This window comes from Phalacrocorax carbo, chromosome 12 (assembly GCF_963921805.1).
Source record: "Phalacrocorax carbo chromosome 12, bPhaCar2.1, whole genome shotgun sequence".
Taxonomy (NCBI): domain Eukaryota; kingdom Metazoa; phylum Chordata; class Aves; order Suliformes; family Phalacrocoracidae; genus Phalacrocorax; species Phalacrocorax carbo.
In genome coordinates this window covers 21766316-21791315 of record NC_087524.1, presented here as the reverse complement: position 1 = coordinate 21791315, position 25000 = coordinate 21766316, and the positions used below count along the sequence as shown (strand labels likewise).

Below are 25000 nucleotides of genomic sequence, written 5' to 3'. Positions count from 1 at the left end.
ACGCTCCCAAAACCCAGCTTTTCAATTAAGGGCGCTCAATCCACAGGCGCCCGCTGGAAGCACTGCTTCCCCCCGCCTCTCTGCGAGCCCTGTACGCCGCGCAGCAAAGCCGGCGGGCGGCGATTCCTTCGGAGGAGCGCTGGGGTACCCGCTCCGATATCCCCCACCACCGGCAGCCCTGCCCACAAAACGCGCGTCTTTCCGGTTCAATCCCACTGATGCTGCAGCAAGGACTGAGAAAGCAAGAGGAGAGGCCAACGCTGGTTTGCAGCTGTTTAAACCTCGGGACATCCCCGCGCGCGGCTTTTTAACCAACAGAAACGCCGGCAGAGGCTGGGGGAGCTGCTGCGAGATGCGCCTGCTCCGCCTGTCGAAGAGTGGACGGAGTGGGATTTTTATTTACTTATTTTTATTTAATTTTTATTTTTTCATTTAAAGACATCCCTGAAATAAAAGAGGAAGGGCGGCAGAGTCGCCACCGCGCCGTGTTTCACCCCTCTCGCTCCGTACACCTCCGCACGCTCCCCTGCTCCAGCAGCACACCGCCCGCTCCCTTGCAAGACAAAATTTTAAGTCCCACAGAAAACAAGCTGTTTACTTGGCATTAATTAGAGCAAATAAGATAAAGCAGTCAGCTACTGAGACTCCTTCATTTTATCATTGCTCTTGTTTGACTGCTGACAACCTCTGTGGGGTTACACTGTGCATCTTTTGCAAAATAAATTGTATTTGAAGTTATCGCTTCTAGTTCAGGTTTTAACTTGTTGGACTTCATTTGGGAAAAAAAAACGTGTGTTTTCTCCCTCAAACATTTGCAATGCAATAATTAACGGGATGCCAATATTTCAGTCCTAATGACTATCTAATCTTAGTGGTGCGTGTATGGAGTATTTTAATATTTCATAATGTTTTATTTCAACTGCACTAGAGTGACACTGCGGTTGAGTTTATCCACAGATTAAATTGTTTTAAATCACTGAAGTAAAAATATTACTTCATTTCTCTGCCTTTTCTTGACAATGCAGAATTAAAAGAGTCACTCATTTTTAAAGATCTGTTGGGAAAAAAGTGTTCTCTCCTATTCTGCTTTGTAACGCAGCACCTCGGCCGAGCCCCCCGTCGTCACCACCAGCCGCTCTCGCGCCGCCGGTAAAGCAGGGATGGTCCCATGGTACGTTTTTACCTCTCGAGGACCGGCTCCCTGCTTCACCCCACCCGTCCCCGAGCAGAGGTGAGCAGAAGGCGTAGATACCCCAAAGGCACTGCAGGAGATCTGTCTCCGCAGCGAGGCCGGCGGAGCAAAGGCTTTGGCTGGGAACCCGCCCAGCCGAAGGAGGGCAGACGTGGTTGGGGCACCCGTAGCTCCAACAGCACAGGCACCTGAGCACTTGAAAGCATTTTAAAAGGATGCTGCTTCTACGTAATACAGAAAACCCTTTTACACAAGGGGTGTTTAGGAGCCCTCACTTCCCTTCTTCCAAAACGTTATCCTGCAAGGACAGAGAACTGAGACCGCAGGTCAATGACAAACACGGCTTTAAATATTTATGTTAAAAATCCTGCAGAACAACAAAACCTAGCTCTTTTCTGCAGGTTCCTCCAAAACGTAACAGCACCATACTGGAAAATTTCTGAACTGCACGACAGCAAAACCTTTGCACCCATTAATTTCAAGTTCCGAGAGATCTGTTCCATATGAAAAAACATGTAACTGCATAATAAAGCTTGTTACTAAAAGTATTTAATATTCATAATGTTTTAGTAAGTAGCAAATTCTCATTAAAACAAGCGTGGTGCTTGCACCACTGATTTCTAGGAGTCTTCGCTTAGCAAGAACAATGCACGGCAATACTGCCGCGACGCCTTTGTTCGCAGTACGAACACACTCTTGCCAGGGTATTTATCGTGATAAAAGCATCGTTTGTGTTCTGGCAGCAAACGCCACCCCACGTTTCTGTAGTGCACATAACATTATAATGGAAATTGAATTTAATTATTTAAGCACACGTAGGCACACAAACACGGCCGCGTGTACAGCACCGCCTCGTGCCAGGTAGCACCAGCCCAACCGGCGCTGGAGGTGCTGGGGCAAGGCGCAAGTTTTGCTGCACAACAGGAGGGGAAACGGCCTTTAAAGAGCAATGCCGGCAGCATTCCACTGAAATATTTGTTGAGCTTTATTCGTGGTAAAGTCTAAGTAATAACGGATGCGACAGCGTACAGGACTACTAAAGGTAAGTCTTCCCCCATCCTGGCCCCTTCCTCCCTTGCAGTTTAAGACAACCAGACTGCAACAGCACGGTCTAACCATGACAAGGCATCAGATCCACCACCGCCCTGGAGATGTCTCCAAAAGGTACCCCCAGGAGCTGCCCTCCGCAGCAGCAGCAGAGGACAACTGCTCCGTGGGCAACGGCCACATCAGCGGGACCGTCCCAGACCCGATCGAACAGACTCGAATCCGCTTCCAGGGGCAAATCGTGCTAATAAGGGTTGCAAGACACGGATGTCCGTCACCAAAGGGGACCAGCCACTGCACATGGGACAGAAAGGCATGATCAGCCCCAACTTTAAAAACCATCCCTCAGTTTTTTCAAGTCTCCCAGGGTACTTTAGAGAACCGAGACTGTCAAAATACACAGTAAACTTTCAGCAGTAAAAATAGTTAAGACCACTTCTACCAGTGAAACCACAGGATTTGGCATTACAGGTTGACTGCATAAAATCATTAAGATTAAATTTAATTTATACCAATCAGCCCGAGGTGAAGGTGCATGAAATTAACTTGATGCAGTACATTCTGTATTTTATTATGCAATGTACTTTAAAAGCTGTATTAATATACTTGTGTAGTTGACAGAAGAGAGCCAACTGCCTCAATTAAAATTAAAAAATTGTGTTTATGCACATATATACATTTGCACATGGAGCTCCCTCAACCTTCCACGTTCCATGAAATCATGTACCATCAATTGGTACTGACCGTAACTGTTAAACCTTCCTACACAGCAACCTAATTGTCATAAACAGACCTCGCTGATGCCCCAGTCCTTTACACTGACACCAGCCTCAAAATCCTGATCGATGGTGTAACAGCTCATTGCAATGGGACAAAGCAGCGAAGAGTTAGTGGCCATCTTTGACAGCGCACGGAGCACGGACGAGATCCCAGAGGATCTGCAAAGACAGGGGAAAAAGGAGACAGGAAGAAATTATAGACCAGTCAAACTTTGATATTGGGAGAGATAATGGAACAAATTATTAAAATATTTATAAGCATCTCGGGTTCATAAGGTTATAAACCACCAAACAAATCTAATCTTTTTCGTTGACAAGATAATTGGCCTCATGGATAAGGGGGGGAGCAATAGGGGAAATATATACTGACTTTAGCAAGATTTTTATATACCTTTGCAGATGACATTCTCATAAAAAAGCAGGGAAATACAGTCTACATTAACAGAGTCCAAGGTGGATGCCAAGAAAAGTTTTAAAAAATTTAAGCAGAAGTATTTACTGCATGGTTACAAGGGAAACAGAAGCCTCTGCGTGAAACAGCATTTTGCAGTAATATAAGCTGAAAGTCCCAGTCTGCGCGTTTTAACTGTATATTCAGGATGTACCTGAACATACTGGCTGCTCCAAATACCGGCTGTCAAACTGTGATGCCATTATACATCTAGGTTCTGCAATGTTTGGTTAAGTCTGAGTTGATTCGGGAGTATACTTATAAATCCAGCGCACACCAAGCTGGGATGCGGTCCAAGCAGCTTATGTGAAAGAATCAGAAATCAAAATTATTTCCACGAATGAAGAGAAATAGTCCAAACCAGCAAGACAGGAGAGTCACGATCAAGTGCAGAACGCAATTACTAGGAACAGAAAAATCAATTAGACACACAGAAAGTAGTTCAGAGAGTCCTTTCCAACGTCAGCGTTCTGTGATTTTGGGTTTTTTGCAAGGTTTGTACTTATTAACAGTTAGCTAGGACATGGACAGGATAAAAATGACAATATCACAGAATCATGAGGGATCACGACGGCAAACAAAAGCAGTATCTGCAATATTAAATACTGGCCTCGTGGATAGGCCGGCGACATGCTCAGACTTTAGCAAAACCCTATTATTCACATTTTCTCACAACAGCCTCAAAACCTAGGCAAGCATCACCTATATAAGCGCTGTGTAAAGCTGATACCAAAAGGGCTGATGTTCTAATCACCAGCAGCCGCTGCACACTGGGCCACCTCTGACGAGACGCTTCCTGAAATACTTCGCATCAAAAAATGGAAGACAAATTTCTGAAGCCGTAACTATAACCATAATTAAAACAGTATTTCAGAAGAGTTCAGTTCTGGAGGAAATATTAAAGTAAATGATGTACTATAAAGCAAACAGATGTGGCGTAGCCACGTAAAGCCCGTATTTGAAGGTTGCGATCAACGTGATGAACGGAGACCAATCAACACTGCGAAAGGAATATATGTAGGTCAGATGGGCTCAAACTAAAAAGGGGAATTGAGACAAAGCACTTTATAATGGAAGAAAACTTTACAATGAGACCACCCTATACCAGTGCTAGGTGTCGGTGTGATAGACTTCTGAAATTATTTGCTACGAGAACTGAAGTTGAAACGATGCCATAGATCGCTTTGCCACGAAGACCAATGAATGAAATTAAGAGCAGCAACATGAAACCACTCCTAGCTCCTAGAGTAGCACTTGCTGTGATTTAAGCCAGGTTACGGTGTGACTATCTCCTTGTACATACAAGCATGACTTAGAAGTTTCTTTAGGCCCTGAAGAAACAACAGTTATTTGTGAGCAAGCTTCTGCAGTTTGGGCAACACAAATGAAGGTATTTGACTCAAACTGGAGTTCAGCGGGCAGTCAGTGGTGCACTGCCATGGTGTATTTTCAGTGCTCTAAGCACGGCGCAAAAAGGGCTGGGCCAGTTGCCTTTGATAAAACCGGCGTTCAAAGGCTTGCTCAGCCATCACCCAGCTGTCATTACCCATCCCAGAACTAGCGGTCAAGGGCAGAAAGTGTTCTTTGAGACCAAGATCAGACAACCAGTGGAGGAAGGGCGATGGTCTGGCATCTGCCTGCAGCAAGCGAGTACAGCCCTGGAGGGAAAACCGCCCGCATCAGCTTCAGCACGAACTCCTCCTCTGAAATGCCTGCAACAGAAGGTACTTCTGCCTGATCTCAGCAGAATTCTGGGACAAAATAGTGTTTCAGTATTATTAAAATAATGAATTGAATGAGTTTTCTCACGTTTTTGGCATTTGCACCTATCAATTATTAGTCTACCACCAATACTGCCTATTGCTTCTGAAGATGTTTTCAACCTTTTAGTAATATTGGTCCCTAATTTTTTTTCCCCAGTGAAGGCAAAAGCTCCTGCATAAAAATTGAGCTTACTGAAAACATGCTTGTTTTCTAGTTTCCTCTGAAGATCTCTGGTAGTCTGTAGACCTGAAAAAGTCTACGTATCACGTGCAGAACAATCGCTGAGCTCCTATAGATAGATTCTTTATAGGTCAGGCCTCTGGAGGCAGCATCATCGGAAAGCTCGGAAAAAAAACATTCAGGACATGAATTCTTTTCATCTTTGCAAACCCATTGTGGCGGACTATGAAACGCATCCATGACCCATCTTGCGGCGGTGGCTTTCATGCCACGCTGGCGGCAGCAACAACACGCTGCAATACAGAGGATATCCGCAATACAAAGGATATTTTCGACCACCGGTTTTTGTAGCCCTGGAGAGACCAGGTCACGGCGACTATCACACCGACACCTTGTTGACACAAGCAGTCCCCGTTAACAGCGCTTACGACAGCAAGAGGACAATAAACCAAACCAAACACCTAGACAAGGCTAAAGAGGTATTAATTTCCACCATACCTGGAGGTGTACAGTGTGTCCTCACAGAAGACTTCTCTCCTGCTAAGACAAACGGGGTATCAGACAGGACGCCCCTCAGTGTCCCTCTGCTTGGTTCAGGAGCTAGACAGGAGTCCGGCAAGGGAACAGTTTTGGAATATTTGCCAACTGTATCCATTCTGATTCATTAAAAATTGAACTCGTGCAATATATATTAGAAATGCTGCCCTATAAATATACCCTTGAAACTGCTCAGATGGAAAGAAATCAATGGCATTACTCTTCAGTGGCAAAGGACTTTGTTCCAAACGAATTAGCAGTAATTAAAAATATCTTAAACCCCATAACTTTATAATTTTCTGCAGCATCATTCTAATAAGCAGGTATAGCGAGGGCAAGAAAAGACATTTTTAGTTAAAACTGTATACTTCCCCCCCAAGATTTTGGCCCAGGAGTAGGCAAGGCTCGGGCAGGGCCCTGCGTGGTGGGCGCAGGGACTTCTGAAAGCGCGGTGAAGCGCGCGCCTTGTCCTCGCCGCAAACGGCAGAGCGCCAGCAGGGTGGGAGCGCCTTGAAATAACGCAAATAAGCAATGGCCCCAGAGGTGATAAATGTTCAAGGTGTTTCCCCGCTGAAATCCAGCGCTCTGCTTCAGACCTACAAAGCATTGCCAGCCCTGACAACGGCACAGACGAAACTCCGGGCTCCCGCTGCCTACGAAGGAGAAAGCGGTGAGGAGTCAAGGTAGGCGCGGCATCCGCGCCCCGAGACGCACGAGCCAACGGGAAAACCTTCGTATTTTAATGCTTGAAGGGTCAATACTGACCGCACCGATACATCCAGGTGAAATAACCTGGATAATGGTTTCACAGAGACTGGACTTGTATGGCTGATCCGAAGCGAAGGCTGCTGTCAGCCTGAGGCTGGTAGGACATCGCGAGGTTTATGTTGTGCTTTCGTGGAAGGGAGCCAAGAATGTACTATGGCACGCTCCCAGTTCATGTTATAAGGAAGATATTCTTACTTAATGCTTTGACTGCTAATAATAAAAATACAAAAAGCCATTTGTGATAGCATCACAAATGGAATTTAAATACTCTGGGAAATTAAGAGATGAATTTTTTTCTTACTTGCTGAGATACAGTGGAGTCCTAACGGGTGCACACTGCACCTCAGAAGCAAGTCCTTCTCCTTAGGTATCAAAGGCATTTTGTGAATACACAAGTATATACACATACAGTGCACACAAGTGTGGAAATGTTTTTCTACTGGTACATGAATGCTGCAGCCAACCTACCCCTGAAGAGCAACGTTTAAGTGTCGCTGCCAAGTAGCTTCCCGCAGCGCCCGTGGCAGAGGGGCACCCCGGGCCGGGGGGGATCCCCAGGCGCTGGGCTGTGGTCCGAGCTCTGGATGCTCCCTCGACCCCACGCCTGCTCTATTCGTTAGTTAAAACGCAAGGATACAAATCACAGGGCAGAAGAGCTCCTATGACAGAGCTGCAGAAGGGCGGAGATGCCTCCCCACACTCTCCTGTCTGTAACGGCTTCTTTTTAGACAGCCAAAAAATAGAGGTTGCAGAACCAAAGGAAGTTTCTTCCTGTGACTCTAAAATATATATATATTTTTTTAAATAATGTACACTTTGAAACAGACATCTGGAAAAAAAATGAATGCTGGCTTTGATTAGAAACTACGATATGCAAACATCAGCGGTGTAAGCAGCCACATCAACACCGACCTCACCAGGTAATGGCGTAATTCACAGGAACACATTACACTTCACGATAGCACTTTATTTAGTGATGGAGATCCACTGCTCCTTGCGTGGATCGTGTCAGCTTGGCCCAGAAGCAGCTCCTCTAGTCTATCAACCATGTTTTTGCACACACCGTGAAATATTTTTGCTTTACGTGGTCCATACCCGCACTTTATATTTACTGCTGAACAGCCCGGCAAATCCACAGTGCAGATGTATGGGTTCTTACCGTGTGTTCAGAGAGGGAGAAGCCAAACAGCAACCCAAATCAACCTTCACGGGCCCAACGGTTTGAGTAAAACCTGAAAGAGCGCTGAAGGCAGACTGGCGATGGGGCTCGACGGGAGGAAGGCAGGTGCCTCTCCCGGCCGCCGCCCGGGACGCACACCAAAGAGCTCCTCGCCGCGTGAGCCGCGCAGCCCCTTCACTTGATGTTGCACAAATCCAACTTTTAAATCTCTCTTCAGAGGCGTCCCTCGGCGGCGGCTGACCGGCTGCGGGAGATCAAAGCCCCGCGCGCCCGCCCCGGCCAGGCCCTTTCATCTGGGCTGACAGCCCCGGCGCCGAGGCACCTGCGGCTCCCGAGGAGGCCACATGAAAGCGCTCCACTGCCGTCCCGACAGCCATATAGCATTAGGGATAGGTAATTAAGGCCCGTATGGACATGCGATGGCAACGAAGATGCACAGAAACAGCTCGTTAAACGGACAAGGCACAAACTGTAGTAATGCATAATTAAGTCGAATTAAATTTTTTTTTTCATTACATATTGCTTTCCCTCCTGCTAAAAAGATGGAATTCTAAAGAAGACTGTGAGCTGATTCCCTGCCCACTACCACTGTCAGCTAAAGGAATTACAGACGCCAGCAAAAACCCTATAAACCACCCAGCGACTACTAGACCTCTCTTCCCGTGCTTGTGCTCGCACGAAAAACTGCGCAGTATCTGCGCCTCGTGAAAAACACACGCTCAGGAACAAAGTAGAGTTGCTTTGGTCCTTCCTTGTCGGCAATTTCTCATGCTCCTACCAACTCATACAACCGGTAGTTGGATCTGCAATAAGGGATCTACTACATTGACTGTTATAATGCTCCTGAAACTCTATTTAACAGCCGTAACTTTCCAAGGAGTTTAAACCCCACTGTTTTTAACAAGAATCCCACGCCACAGCTCAGCACTAGACGCCAGGAACAGGTTTTTGTTCTGCTTTTCCAGAAGAGCTCACGGAAAGCGCCACTCCTGTCGATAATCCTCGTTTTATCTGGGTAAGCTTTTAAGACCGCTGCCGTTGTTTTCCAAACGGAGGAATGATATCGCTTGGATATCAACTGACATTTTGTGTGGTTAAAAACCAAAACGCTTTCATATTTCCTCCTTTCTAGCTGGCTGTTCAAGACACCTACACAGCCACGAAATACTGAAATCATGTTAATGATAAATTTTGCCCCAGCAGGTACATTTCTGTGAGACAGCAAGGGGAGGGGGGGCGCGTTATTTTAATGGCTGCATTTGTTTGAGTTTTTTCAGTTTTACAAGAGTTATCCTTTTCAAAGTTGTTTAATTTTCTGCAGATGTAGAAGCATCGACACCTTAAAAAGAGGAAATGGTACCAAACACCTGAACACTCACACAGTGCCATGTGCTGGCAACATAGATATATTTTAAAAAGCACTATCTAGAGCACATCAGCGGCGGTGCCAAGTGTTTCTGCTGTCGCTGCGGGATCCAGCCGCCTTTTCGGCTGCCGCCGCGCGGGGGCAAAGCCCCGGCATCCCCGGGGAGGAGGCGAAGGCTCTGTCACTCACACCAAACCTCCTGCCAGAAAACCCACTTAGTGGCAGCTTGAAAGGTCACCTCAGCAGCACAACTTCCATCTCCACTGAAAGCCATCTCGTAAGGCTTTACAAATATTTGGAGTCTGATTCTCCAAATACGATTTGTCAAAACAACACAGTGTAACAGCAACGCACCCAAAGAAAGCCCCTCTATAAATAGCCTACCAGGGAAAAAAAATGTTTACTTTATTTGCTGCATGTGAGAGGGAGGTAAAACCTAAACAAACTTTCAACACCAGCTGAGTTTACATATTTAAACTTCAGCGGTGCCAAAGTTGCAGCCTAACTGGCACCGAAAAACCTAACAAAAAAAGTCATATATTGACAAAACACACAGTCATAATAAAACCACATCCAGTTAATAACTTTGAGAACTAATGTTAACTCCTAGCACAATAGAAAAGTCTCCTTAAACACAATAAAGCAGTGATATAATTTACTCTCAGCTCCTTTTCAAAACATTACTCTCTGCCCACAATCACATTCAGATTACAAAATTCCTTTTGTAGTTTTCTCCTAGCTGTGGGAATAAAATAAACCACTTAGATGACAGTAAAGTGTCTGTAAAATATATAACAGCAATAACTCCTGGTGGAAACGCGGCAGATATTTATACAAGAGCCAAAGCACGGAGCACTGTAAAACAGGCTAACGCCGCGGAAGGGCGTTTATTTTGAGAGGCCTCTTCTGGACGAGGCGGTGGAGGTGCCGGCCCCCTCCCCAGCTCCGGGCTGGTCCCAGCGCGGGGCGTCAGGCGCCGGGGCAGCCCCCGCAGCCCCGTGCCACCAGCGCACGAGCTGGCTCGGCGAGAGAGCAAGCATCCCCGCTCCTCGGCAGCGGGGGCGCAGGGGCCGAGCTCTCCCGGGGCCAGGCAAGGAAGGACGACAGCAGCTAGCAATAACTTGCCTTAATTAGAGGTAATTTATTTCCATACTGTTCCGCATCTGTAGGGCCTGTATGTGTGTCAAGTAATAACAGACGGAGTGTTATTTATCAAATACAATATCCATCCCATCGAAGTAACTGATGTGGTTGAACGCCTGACATGGAAGAAGGATGCTTAGTGGTTTACCCAACAAAGAAATCGGATTAATTTTTCCTCTAATTTAGAAGATCTCTAAAGAAGGCCACATCAAGGTGGCCAGCATGACCATGGCTACACAGAGACTTAAGTGAAAAGGCAGGCTGAGACCACAAAAAAAATGAAGAGAGATTCTATCCACGCAAGTCCTGCTTGTCCTCAGCCCTCTCCTGCCCTTTACGTAAGCAGCCACAGAGGAACAGAGAAGGCAAAGTCTCCGAAGACTCCACTTCCAAGAGTTATTTCACTGCAGGTTCAACTCGGGCACGGAGCTGGCAAAGCAGCTTTTGCCCAGATTCCTCTGCCACCTAGTCCCACAGCTTAGCACGCTAAATCAAAGCCGAAATACGCTCCACGGAGCAAAGGGAGACCGTTTATTTTGCGTTCAGTGGCTACACCAGCACTGGAGGGATGGAGCTGGACCGAAGCCCGAAGCAGCGTCTCCCACAGGCAGATCCTCGCCTGCCTGCGGCCCCTGAGCGGGACCGGGGGCACGCGAACGCACCTCGCTCGCTCCTACCACCCGCTACAGCTGCCGGCAGCTGGAGACCGCAGTCAAATCCCACTCACAGGCTTTGCTGCAGAGACACGAATGAGTAGGGTCTTTCTGTGACCAGAGAACAAATGCATTAATTTGGATATATAAAAAGTTACATAAAATTTTAGGTCGGCCAATGTAAATCAAATGCCCTAATGAACGAAGCCCTGGACGGCCACATTATTATGTGCGTTATGGGGAATGTACCCTTTCAGCAACAGCCACTGGGTACATCTTTTCAATATGTTTAAATATGTTCTCGTGGAATTTAACCAATTGCCTAATATCTTGATGAAAGAAATTAAGCTTCTAAAGGAAAAAGCTACACTTTTAAAGCTGGAAAAGGAAAACACTGATGTATCTGCTAACGCAAAGCACGCCTTCCTGCAAAATCCACGGCCTCCGCTCTCGTTTAGGGCTTTTCTTGTTTTGGTTTTGAGGGTTGGTTTCTGAAAGCATCTGCAAACAACGTTCATTTCAATGTGAAATCCACAGGGTCAATGAAAAACATGCCAACGTATTTTTTAATCCTATGAAATTTTATCACTCTGGGCGGGGGGGCATGCAGGGCTTTGCCACGTTACAGTCCTCATCCACGGCATCAGGGCGGCACAAAATGCAACGTCTCCGACAGCACCGCTCTCCTCAAACCTATTATCACACCTCTCCTGCCCTTCTCGGTTGGTTGACAACCAACTCTCAGTGACGGCGTGCACATACCTGAGCCAGGCCTAGGAGATAGGTTTGGCACAGGTAAGTCCCAAGTAACCCAGGACTGAAATAGCGTGAGCCTTTCTGCTAAGCTTGACAAAATATGGTTCGTTAAGCTTATTTTTTGCATTTATAAGTTCTGAAAAACATCTGTTGTAGAATTATTCAAGAATAAAGTAGTTTGAATTCTATGAAGAGAAAGTAAATATTACTCACGGCAGTGATCAGAGCAAAGCCAACAGTGATCTGCAAGACCTGGTCATGGACGCTTAAAATTCTGCTCCTTTTGATAACCGGAAGCAATTGGTTAATTGTAAAGCCTTCATCCTCTTCCTACCGCTTTGTGCCAATGAGATGTGAGATCTTTGCTGGTGACAGACACAAAAGCCACAAGGATCCCTATTGTTCCAATTGTTTTAAAGAGGAAATCTGAAGTCAATTTCCAAGAAAAACCCAAGAACATTTTCCATGCTTAAAATTATTTGCCAAACTTGACAAGTTTATGAATACTTCTCATTGACTTGACATTTTTCAATGAATAAAGTGTTTGAGCAAGTAGTTTGTCAGAATCTAATTACTTCTTTGTGTGTTTGTATACAAGCCTTTGAATTCAAATGAGAAGTTATTACTAGGGTTACTGTCTAGGACCAGTTGACATTATAAAAAGCTAAAAATCCCCCAAAACAAAGACACCCATGAGGGTTGAGAACATGTTCAGGTTTAGTTCAGCCGAGAACAAGCTGCTTTAGTTTCAGAAGAAACAGAAATTAACTTCAGGTCCCTCCTGGAGGGCGCTGGGCTGGAGGCGTCTTTGACTTTGAGGAAGGCTTACATGAACGCACGTATGTATATCGGCCTTAACGCACGCCATGAACTGAAATGGTTATTTTAATTGAATATACGCATATCGCGTATGTAGTCATTCTGGTGAACGCTTCTTCAGCTGCAGCTGTTCAAGAACAGAAGACCTACCATAAACTTCCTACAACGGACATACTCAGCAAACGCCAACACGCAACTCTCGGTGGCCGTAAAGGCGTGCGAACAGAGACACGGGGAAGACGGCCGCTCCGACGCCGGTGCCGGAATCCCACTCAGAACCCCCACGCTCCTCCGCAGCACGTTCACAACCCCTCCTGGAAGGCGGCGGGGGGCAGGAGGGGTTGAGCAGGGCCCGTTTGCGGGAGCACGGGCAGCAATCCGAGGTGCAACTCCGGTTATGGGGCACTGGAGCTGTGGACACAATCCGAACAGCGGTGGGTGCCAAGGGACCCTGAGGAGCCCGAAGTCTGGCAGCCAAATGTAAACACTGGCGGAGTAACTTCAGCCCCTGTAGACTTTACACCTTCAAAACGTTCTACCACAAGTTCTCCACGGCCAAAACACACCGTCAGGCTTTTCAGGCGTAACGATGCCTTACAGCAAAAGCAACGCGTAGCGAAAGAAATGACGGAAGTTGTTGGTAGGAAACAATACAGCCACGATTCATTAATTAAAGCAAAGGATGACAGACATTTTTAAGTAGAGCAGAATTAGCCACCTCGTAAGTTTCAATATATGTTTTGCAGTCTGCAAAAATAATTTAACTTTTTCTGCACGTTATTTTCAAAGTTGTTTTACTGCAATAAAACCATCACGCCTTGGAACCACACATAGGCTTTCTGCATAAAATATCACCTTATCTCTGTATAAGCAAACTATTTTAACTCCCTAGAGCTATTTAGCTAACCACTTGCTGTGACCTCTGAATTCTTATCCTGAATCATATTTTTATGTGCTATATAAAGGCACTGTTATGTTACTGTTTTTATTCCAGGTGCCAAAAAGGACAAGCTTATTGCCAACTGCTTGCTCTGTGTCTTTTTTTTTTTTTTTTTTTTTTAAAAGACTTAACTGACCCAGCAGTCTAATTTGTTTTTAATTCACAGGTGAATGGCTTATGAAGAAAATCACATCTAGTATGAAGAAAAAAAATAAACAAATCAGTAATATTCGGAGGAAAAAACCCAACAGCCAGCAGTGTCGCCCTGCTGGCGTGACTGAAAAGCACTGTACCAGCACCGAGAAGTGCTGCTCTTGACGCTGTATTTCATTAACACGTTGCTTGCATTTACCAGCAAGACGCTGCCAGAGCACCACGACTTCGGAGGTCCCCGTCGCGGGGTCCCGCGGCTCGGGCAGCAACGCCGGCTGAGAGCCCTGCCTGTACCACGAGGAATGGCAGTCCCTGAGCTGGAATACGTCCGTCTGTCCCCACGTGCCTCCAGGCACGGGAAGTCGCGGCCCCAGAGCTCAGAAGAAAGCGTTTCCCACCACCCGGGACCTCCAGTGCCCCATCCTAAAACTGGAAGCAAAACCATAATGCCCATCTCCGGCACAAGCGCCTCCCCAACAGCAATTCGCGGCTTACTGGAAGCCTGCAATTAAAGAAACCAAAAGGCTTATTTATTTCATCTCCAGCTTCTCCTGAATGCTTAACGTGATAAAACAATCGACTCAAATGCAATTAGCAGTTGCACCGGAGCTGTGGTAAACCTGAACTCTGCCAAACTCACCCAACTGCTATCGAACCTTAACCCTTATGAAACACAGAAAACAGGGCTTTTTTTGTCTAAGAGCCACGGAGAGAGTGTAAAAACCAAAAAAGACAGCTTACCAAGCAGTAGCCCTTTGTGCTACGCACTTTATAATACTAAAATCTCAGCAATGACAGCAAGTATGTTTGCAGAAAAACCCAGTTTACGTGGTCCTACGGCCAGCGGCGGTCTGCGAGGCGGCGTTACGGAAGAAAAGCTGCCGCGGCCGAGAAGCCGGTGCAGCCCCGAGAAAGCCATCTCTAATCACCGACGTCTTCGCGGCTCCCCTTAGGTCAACAGAACAAAGATCATTATCCACGTCATTGCTAGCATTAGGATAAAAAGGAGATATTGTTGGCTGCTGAATTAGGCATCAACCTGAATAATCTTTCAGGAGAAATTCCAGCTGCCTTTATCAGCAGGAAATACAGCGCGCTCCAGAAGCGAATGGAAGGAAGGAACGCATCAGGCTGGCGATAAGCCGCAGCGACGGTGCAGGAACAAGACATCGCACGTTGGGCTCAGTAACACCGAGGGTTACCCCGAGAGGTGGCAGGGAGGCGAGGGGTGGGGGGATGGAGGGATGGAGGGGTGGGGGGATGGAGGGATGGAGGGATGGAGGGATGGAGGGATGGAGGGATGGAGGGATGGAGGGATGGAGGGATGGAGGGATGGAGGGATGGAGGGATGGAGGGATGGAGGGATGGAGGGATGGAGGGATGGAGGGATGGAGGGATGGAGGGATGGAGGGATGGAGGGATGGAGGGATGGAGGGATGCGCTGCTCGGCCAGCGCGCTCGAGCCCCTGAGAGCGCACGGCTATTCCTGCATGGCAACGAACGCTATTCTCATTGGAATAGCGGCAAGAGCCGCTACTAGGGACGTCCCGTTTACCCACAGCGGCTGTGTGCGTGCTCCAAAAGCAAATACTGTGTTTTGGACCAGAAAACGGAAAGCTGAGAGGAAGAACAGATAACCGAAACCTTAATTTGCAGTAAAAAGCGGCACTTTACTCTGATTGAAAGGCTGGGTAAGCCAGCTCAGAGCATTATGCATGCAGCTACAGGGCCTCTGGTCCAAAAAGGCAGTGCAGTTAACCAGACAGCCCTGTGCTGGAGAGAAATTATTACGTTTCATTCATGGTTAAGGAAAAAAAAACCACCTTTTTTTGTACAGGTTAAACTAGATGTTTATCATGTTACAAGGCAGGACATCATCTGCTCACACAGCCAGCTTCCCCCCGAATAATTCGTACTGCCCAAAGATGAACCTCTGCTATTCTTCCCTCTCAACTTCAAAAGATAAAAATTGAAAAAAAAATTAAAAAATTTTAAAATAGGAAAAAAATACTGAGAAATTTAGAACTTGCCTTTACCTTTTATGATATTATTTCTGTGCTTTCGGAAGAGGTAGCCGGTTCGTGCAGTGAAGTCGCCTGCTACAGCCCAACTTACCTTTCCTACAAGGTCTCTGTTCTGTCCATGAAGTCCTATGGCTGCAACACAGCCCACGTCAGAGCTCCCCACCACACAAACAAAATACACCCTTTCCAGTATCTTCTTGATGTTTGAACTGCGTTGCAGACCGTAGTCTGGAAGCCAGCAGAGATGTCTTCCAGACGTCCATAGCAAGAATTACGCTTTGTGAAATCCCAACCTGAGGTTTCAAACAATTCCACTGTTGTAGCAACAGGTTAGCTGTTATTTGCCACCTGCCTCAGAGAGTTTTCTTCCTATTTGTGGTAGAAATGGAAAAGGTTTCGTTTTCTAAACAAAAATCTCATACAGAAAGGTAGATAAGAAAATTACCTGCTTTTTGAGGATTTTCTTGCCTTCTGTGACATTAAATCTTTTATACCGTTAAAAGATTTAACTCGTTCCTACATAGAGGATCAAGAAAGCCACAGGCAAGCAGAACACCTGTACGAGGAGACAGGCCGCCACAACAGACCTCAGTTAACTCTACGCTGAGTAAGGAGCTATTATTTCCCCCCAGGCAAACACCAACTATTTACACAGACAATGAAGTGATCCTTCAGTTACTTAAAGGCTCTTAAAGCCCTTAAAGCGAAGTTCTTCACAAGCCAGGACCTATAAAACTTTTGAAAGACAAATCACTGAAAGAGATGGGTAGAAAAAAAGACGGGATAACTCCTCCACGTCTGAAACAACACCCACGGATGAATAACTTATTTATCAATAACATAACTCGTCTTTAAAACACTTCAAATTACGTACTTCCTAAAGGATTCACAAGTTGAAATGGAAACAGAATGATGCATGGAGATTGTTTCCCTCCTCACCTCTGGGAACAGCAGGAAAGGACAGAAGCACCATGGAATCCCCTGCTGCGCCGGGCAGGTGCGGGGGGAGCTCTGAAAAATGGGGGATTGTTATTTGCTCACGGTAAGAAAGAACCTTTATTCTTACGAATGACTGATTATTTAAATTAATTGTGATTTAAGGGAATTAAAATGCTAGGAAGAAAGCTGGCAAGGACTTCAATGATTAAAGAGATGCCCCAGTCACAGCCATTCCAGACGAGGAACATCTTCGGTAAAAATTTCTTTAGAGCGAGAGAAACCGAACTGTTATTTCCAAATTGCTTGTTTTCACTGTGGCGTTCCAAAAACGCTTTCAAAACCATAACCAGTGTGGCTCTTGAGTTTTCTTCTTCCAGAAGCTTGTGGGACCAGACCTTTACAAAAATAGAAAGAGGAACCAAGAGTTTCTGCAGTTCAACAAGTCCTGTAAAGTTAAACACTATCAAGCTCTTTCTCTAAATAGAGCTACGGATCAACCTTCGAAACTGGCTCGAGCAGAGACGCTGAAGAAGCCCTGACTGCCTGTACTTGCAGCTGCGCAAGAAAAAAACCCAACCAACCAACCTTTTCTGCGGTTGACATGTAACACAGGTCGTAAAAATGGCCCAAAGACTCACTTCCAAGAGTTGTATCATTTTCAAATTCAGCCAATCCAAGTACTAATCACTGAGCTAAAAAGGGCAAGAAGATGAAGAACCGTGTGGCTTGGAAGCGATGGGGGAACCAAATACGCGTCTTTATGTCCAAGGGGCAGGGCGCAGGGCAGCGGCTGCGAGAAGCCAGCTGGAAACCCGCAGACCCACAAACCAACGGCCTGGTGCGACGCCAGAGAAGGGGAAGGAAAATGCCGCGCCAGAGGGCAGCGAGGGAAATGAAGGTATCGCGCGGGCGACCAGGCTGGAGGGGACTGGGGCATCTGAAAGGTAATTTCTCGTAATTTATTGCTGCTGCCCATCACACACCATGTGGATCTGAGATGGGGTAAGAGGAGAACTACGCCAGGGAAGCCGTTAGCGGGAAGAGATCAGCACTCGGGATGCTCGCAGAAGGTAAGAGCAAGTAGAAATTCAGAGTGAGCCAGATGACCAGCGCTGATAGGCTCTGGGTTTCAATAGGCTACCGGGGAGGACGTTATCTGCTAGCTTTTCGCATCCATAATGAGAACTAATTTAAATAGAAGCGTAACTACATATCACAACCCGTTAATGAAGGAACATAATAAGAGCAGATCTTGACTGACGCCTACATTGCGTTGCAGAAAATGTGCTTCCCACAAAAGTTCTACTATCAACATTTCTGAATAATTAATTCGGAAATGAAAGCAGTTTCAAGGTTAGCAAGGTTCCTTCAATGCTCTTTGAATAATTCGCAATATTCAACAACTTCTAGCATAACAGCGCACTTGGAGTTGTCTATCACATCACACCCAGATGACTTAGGGAAACACAGAAAAACATGGAAAGGTAAAACATAACCACCTACAAGAAAATAAAAATCAAACATGCAGATAGATGATGACCAAATTTAATGTGCGCTCCTGAGGGATGGAAAATGAAACACGGCGAGGGCTATAGTGCATTGGATTGGTGGAATGAGATGCAAAACGCATGTGAAAGGCTTCCATCTGAGCTGTTAAAACCGCACGCTTTGGAAACGCGGGGCTCTGCAACGAACAACACTGAGGTCTGGTGTCAATCTAAATGCACTGAACACCAGGAAAATGCCCCCAACTAAGGCTTCAAACTTGTACAGCACATTTCCACTCAACCCAACTAGATTGCCTGTCACATCTGACATGGCTTGTCAAAAGTTATCCTTCACTGCTCATGGGCAACATGGAGGGTCAAAAGACCAAATACAATGGTCCAACCCATCCCATTTTTTTTTCCTTCAGAGCAGCAGATATTGAACTCGAAGATGACAAGACAGAGCAGGTTGAAGCGGCTGCCAGAGAAAGAGAAGCTGTCCAGAGCCGCTGATCTGAAGGAGAAAAACCAGCTGGTCTGTGCATGTCATGGCCGGGGCTCGGGCGCTGACAGTCTCACACAAAAGGGAGTGAAAAGCCGAGAAACTTGAAGTGGCCTTTGCAAACCATTTCAGCCGTTAAAAAGGAAAGACGCAGTCACCCGGTAATGTGAAACGCGGCACGTAAGTGATTGAAGGGGAAGAGGATGTCCTCCCTTTCGTTAATCTGCATCCATATGAACCAGAGAGGATTTTTTTTCAGTCCCGGAAAAAAACCCTGAATTCTAAGAATAGCTTTCTAAAAATAAGCTAGGAGTGAGAAATAAAACCTTGAAATGCACGTTCGAAAAATGCAACACCTTTAAAAGGAGCTCAAAATCTTTATCAATATTTTCAGTCCACAGGCTTGCTCGTTCTGACAGCGGAAGACGTTAAATGATAATTTATGGAAAAGCGATTTATTAATAGCTGCAAATACAGAAGGTGCCGTGAGCCCGTTCCAGCCAGTGGCCTTACGCCTATTTGAATGGACAACTGCAGAGATTTTCCGCAGCATCACTGGAAGAGCTGCAGTCACCTGCTGCACTGCAACAAACCTCGGTGCGCCCGTCTCCTTCAGGTGCCCGACCCCCCCGTATCTCCCCACTATCGCAGCACTGTAACCCTTCCTACCTGCTGTCCTTCTCCCAGCAACAATCCCAATTTTTTTCTTTTTCCTTCCTCTGTAGTAATTTGAGTTTCACGTACCTTTTCTTCTAAGCGAGTAAACTTACAACTGAAAAACATTTGTGGAAAAATCTTTGCATACGCTGAGAGGAATCACGGGGCAAACGTGCATCCGGGTGCCCGGGAAACCCGACGCCAAGACCCCAAGTTCATTCATCCCTGCGTGATCAGTGGAAACGTTTGCTGTGTGCAGCTACCCGGGGAGATGGTCCATCCCCCGGGGATGGAGGCAGGAGGAAGGGTGCACCCAGCGAGCCCCAAAGGGACAGCACCCTCCTCCTCGCCTCCCTCGGGAGGGCACGGTGACCACGGCAAGGATGGGTGGGAGCACACCACCGCCCACCGCCCGGCCTCGCAGAGGAGCTCCCGACCACCACGGCGGAGCAGCAGCTCCCTCCGTCCCCGCGACCACGAAGCTCACCGAGATCCTCAACCCGTGGTAGGCACGTGGGTAACGGGCGGTGAACGAACGCCCTGAGAAGGAACCACGCCCAGGCACAGGTCAATAACGGCATTTCCAACCTCGATCCTTTTTTTCTGTGTCACTGTCTTTGTGTTTTAATTACCTCAAAAGCCACACCAACTTAAATTACCAAGGGGATCTGGGGTTCACGTCTGCTGTTGGCGGCAGAGCTGGCTGTACCCACAACAGTAGACTACAGAGTGATGGTTTTAATACATGGGTGGCTAATAAATTAGTATTTGATTCTGAAAACTTGTATTCTACGCCCTTTTGTAATTTAACATTTTTCATCCTTTCTGGATGGTGTTCAATTTTGCAGGGTAACCTTTTCATCTAATCTACCATGTGTCTCACTGAATTTTAGCATTTTGTATTTATTGAAATATACTCTTATTTTCTTTCGCAGATTTTTGGTAGCGGCTGCTCCCTTACGTAAGGTCCTTCAGATCACTTAAATGCATATATACATTACTACAGATATGTATTTCACTTTGTTTGCACAAACAGTCCTTATGAATGAATAAAGCTAGTATTTTAGACATCTTTAAGAATGTAATCTTCAGTTAAGAAGAACTAAAAATAGAATCTCCTAGGTTTGGTTCCCATATTTGCCTTTTCAAGCTGCCTCTCACCCCGGGCTGGGGGAGGAGGACACCGAGGTGCCCGGCTCCCGGCGGGTTGCGGGCGCCGTGTGCCATGGCCGCGCCCGCCCCGCCAGCTTCGTTTCCCTTCAACATCCCGATGCTCTCGTCATATTCATGAGCTGCAATTTAATTCAAGTGCACTCAAGTTCCAGCAAACACAAAGAGGCCAAGAGCGCGGTGGCGTGTGCGAGGCTCCGCCGGAGGCGGGGGAGACGGGTAAATACCACTGCGGCAGCCGGCGTGAGAGGATAACCTGCCCACACATACGCCAGCCCAATTAGCCGAGGCAAAAAGAGCTTTTATTCCCCAAAGAGTCGAAGAAAGTCGTTGCTCTCCATCATCGAGCCCAAGATGAAGCTACTGCGCGGTCCAGCACAGTCTGTGCAGCGACACCGAGCGCTAAAGCTACACACACACCCCCAAAAAACAGGGAAACTTGGAAGAGGAGAAGCTGCAGAAGATGAAAGCTTGCTGTCTTTTCATCAACTGAGAACTACAGACTCAGAGTGGTTCTCTCTAGCACCAAAAAACATGGAAGGGAACAGTCTGAGGGCAGAGGAAGAAGCACCTTTACCTGGCATTACCTGGGCACGACTGAAAACCCGCCACCAGAAACGTGGTGTAACGGCCTTTGCCTCTTCCAAATGGCAATAAGAAGTCTAGAAAGGCTAAAAAAACCGAATCTAAACGCATAAAAATAGTTACTGAAAGTGTATTAAACTAATCTGATTAACAGACTTTTAGCAGAACCACTTTATCATCAAATACAACCCAATCAGTGAAGGTCTGCAAGAAACTCCAGAACTGCAAGCAGGCAGAGAGATGCGTAACGACGGCCTCCATCCTTAATTTGCTTGGCTTTCTAAATCACCCTGATAACGCTCATTTTCAGAACCTCCTGCAAATAAACGTATAAAAAGCCCCACGAGGAAACCCAAAGAGGAATGAGATGTACGAATGTACAAAATCAAATGCGGAAAAGCACAAGAAATCAAGAAATTAAGTGCTTAGGAAAACTTAGCACGGAACTGGAGAGAACAACCGTACTCAATAAAATCACTTCTTCAAATAGAAATAAAATCATAACTGGGTATATAGCCTGACACCGCACCACTTCAGGCTTTTGAGGAAAACACTGTAGTCCAAAGGCTTTCAAAACCAAAATCATCTGGTTTAAGAGCGAGAGAACGTGCCCTTCTCGGCGCGCGTGATTAAAAAGGCTGCGCGATTTCTGAAGCAACAAGGCTTGCCTGAAACACGCGGCCCTTTAATCCCAGCGCTGCCCAAGCCCAAGCCCGAGTGGAGCAGACCACCTCTGCGAGCGCGCCGTTTCCGCACGCTGCTCCAGGCTAAACGCTGGCTGTGTATCTACCAGTAAATTCAACAGCCTCTTTAACATCCCAGAACGAATTACTGACAAGTCATTTTTTGCTCCATATTGCAAGTCAATGTGGCAACCCTGTTTTTTTTTCCTATTACAAACATGTACCGTACTTCGGCTCCGAGCCGTTTGGACGCTGATACAAGATTCATAATGGCTGTCAGAATCTGCAATTTTTCCTTTTGTTTTATGAGGTCAGGCAATATTACCTGCACTGATGTATTCCATTTCCCCAGCTGAAAACCTTCTCATTTGAGCACGACAGGTTGAGGGAGTCATGATTTTGCAACCTAGCATGTGAAACACAGCGCGAGGGGGCAGGTGGCTAACCCCACGTTCTCCTTTTGCTCTTGTCCACTGGCAACAGTAAATTAAACTGTCAAAAACGGAATTGTCCTGTCATCAACAAAGCTATAGCTTCACAAGTATTGCAACATCAGATATATTTCTAATTCTGCATTTCCCTGCACCTGTAATTTCATCAGGAACTCGCACTGGACCATGGTGAGAAGCTGTCCAGGGGACACTGGCACCGCAAGCTCCTTGGGAGGCTTGACGTGGCATTTCAAAGACAGAAATTAATGAACAATACGGGCAATTTGTTATATATATATATAAGAAAAAGCGTTCGGCACGAGGTCCTGACCTTCCGCATTGCTCAGCAGCCCGGAGGAGGGCAGGGATGCTAACGGGCTGCGACACGGGGCGCGCGGCACCACCGCGGCGCGCCCGGAGCTGCGGCAAAGCACCGAAATTTCCAACGCGTTTAAACGTTCTAATTGCACAGATAAAGCGGACTTGCACTTCAAAACCTCCCGTCCTCCTTTCGGCCGCTTCAGAGATTAAAAGCGCCTCCAAGAAGTTCTCTCTCCCATCGAATGGGCTTCATTCCGGCACACGTTGCTTCACGAGCCAGTGCCAGAAACAACAGTTTTTGGAGAGTAAATCCAGGTCGCTTCATTTCAAATTTGGAACATTCAAACCAATGCGTCCTCTGGTCGTGCAATCCTCTGGGGGTCATTTTAAAAGAACACGATTAATCACGACCTTCAATCCAGGACGTAAATGCGGTTTCAGTTTTTCACTTGAGGATGACTTTCACCTTTCTTTAAGCTGCTTTAGATCTGCTGGAGTAAGTTACTAACCTCACGTGCTACAGAAAAGCACAAAGCGCCCAGAGGATACGCCTGCTTAGCCAAACAAATAAAATATTGTCAAAATATTGTTTAAAAGCAGAGGGAACTAAGCAGAACATCCAGCCCAAGTATTATACAAATCACGCTTAAAGAGAAAAGGAGCGTCTCTTCCGATATGCTGATGAGCGAGGAGAAAGGGCCTGTTGTTATTAATTCAACGTAGCAATCAAATATTGTTTAGATTACCTCTGTAAAAATTCCAAGCTTATCAATCATTAAACTGTGGACAGAAAGTTAAATTGAGATAAGAAATCATTTCATGCAGCTTAATGCAGTCAAAGTGACTCAATATTCCTTTATTAATTCTCATTTAATATCACTTTAAATTGCCGCCTTTATTATCCTACAGTATATGAAAGGCTCTGTGTAATTAGTCTGTATTAAGCCCTTTTTATTTATAAGGAGCCAAATAAACAAACCCACTTTAATTACCTGGGTGCCACAATATTGATCTGAGCATCAAATTTTAATACGACTTTATTTCAGGTTTCCATCGGCCGGGCCTTTAGCTGACGGCAACGACGATCTCGCCGGCCGAGCGGGGCCCCCCGCGCGCTCGGCAGCCCCCGGGGCCCCGCGCCGCGCGCCCCGCGCGCTCGCCCCCCGCCGCACGCCCCCAATTACCAGCGGAGGCAAAAGTCAACGAAGGCGGGGAATCTTCTCCCTCCCAAACCTTGTTCTCTCCCACTTCAGTACACGGTGTTAACGACATACAAATTTTGAGGTCATTAAGTATAAACGGGAATTGAAAGGAAGACAGGCGCTCTTCCAGGAGATGCCGATGTCAGCATTTCAAGTACTCTCCTAATCCCACAATGCAAGTTTCAGCATTATTGTCTCAATTTAACTTGCATTAGTACCTAGCACCTTGATTACACTGTTGGGGTGGTAATCTTCGCCTGCATATGCCATCATTACTTATGTCAAGCCTCTCGAGTTGTTATGAATACTATGTTGTTTTACGAGAGAGAGGAAATTAGTGCCAGTCCCCCAGAGTTTTGGGTGCTTAACACTGAAGCACTACACAGCCCTCTCAAATCCCACAACAAATCCTTGTTTAGTGCCACATGGAGATAAGGACTTTGCAGCAACATCCCAGCATAAATAACCCGGCATCCCTCTTTATTCGCAAAATGTCAAAAAAAAAAAAACAACCACCAACCCCAACCAAGAGAGAAAAAATCTCCCTTCTGTCATTTTTTCCTCCCTTTCCACCCAAAGATGCATGAAATGCAAAGTGCATTTAATCGCTAAGCGCGTGGGATGTCCCGCATTAGCGCGCCGCTCCGGCGCAGCACCGAGCGCAGCAAACCCCGCGTATTTTAGGATTATCTCAAAAAAAAAAAAAAAAAGGCAGTTTGAGAGACATGTTTTAATAAAAAAAGAACTCATCAAACCCGGCGCAAACGCGCCATAGTAAGATGAGTCTTCCCTCAGGAGTGCAATAAAGAGAGAAATTGTTGCCTCGCACGTATCGCCCTCTCAATGTTTTTTTAAACATGATCCACTATGTTGTTGAAAAGAATTATTTTACAGTATTGTAGGGATTTTTGCATTGTCTGTTTATTCTGTTTACACAGCAAATGAAGCCTCCGATATGAATAGGTGAAGTCCCCGGGGAGAAAAAGAAATTCAGAAATGATGTACAGATGGGGACAGGGGCCCACGGAAACTGAATATAAATTAACGTGCCCTCAACAGTCACATCTGGAGCCGAACAGGCCAAATAAATAATTTTGACATTAAAAAAATGAAAGATCAAGCCCTATAAATAGTAGAATAAGTTTCCTTTAATGATATTACTTCACGTTATAATTGAAGCGACATCTAAAAGAAAGGTAATTTGATATATCGAGACCAAGTCTGGCTTAAAAAAAAATCCTTCTCGGGTTTCTGCTTGGAAGCTATTAAAA

General features: G+C 46.2%; 1 protein-coding gene across 1 annotated transcript in view; it reads right to left on the bottom strand.

Moving 5' to 3' along the window:
* LOC104045025 (uncharacterized) overlaps positions 1-25000 on the bottom strand; it is a 170477-nt gene that overhangs the window by 68257 nt on the left and 77220 nt on the right. Inside the window, exon 4 of the mRNA XM_064464403.1 lies at positions 3033-3177. Coding sequence (XP_064320473.1) covers positions 3033-3177 — 145 coding nt within the window. The remainder of the gene's footprint in view (positions 1-3032; positions 3178-25000) is intronic.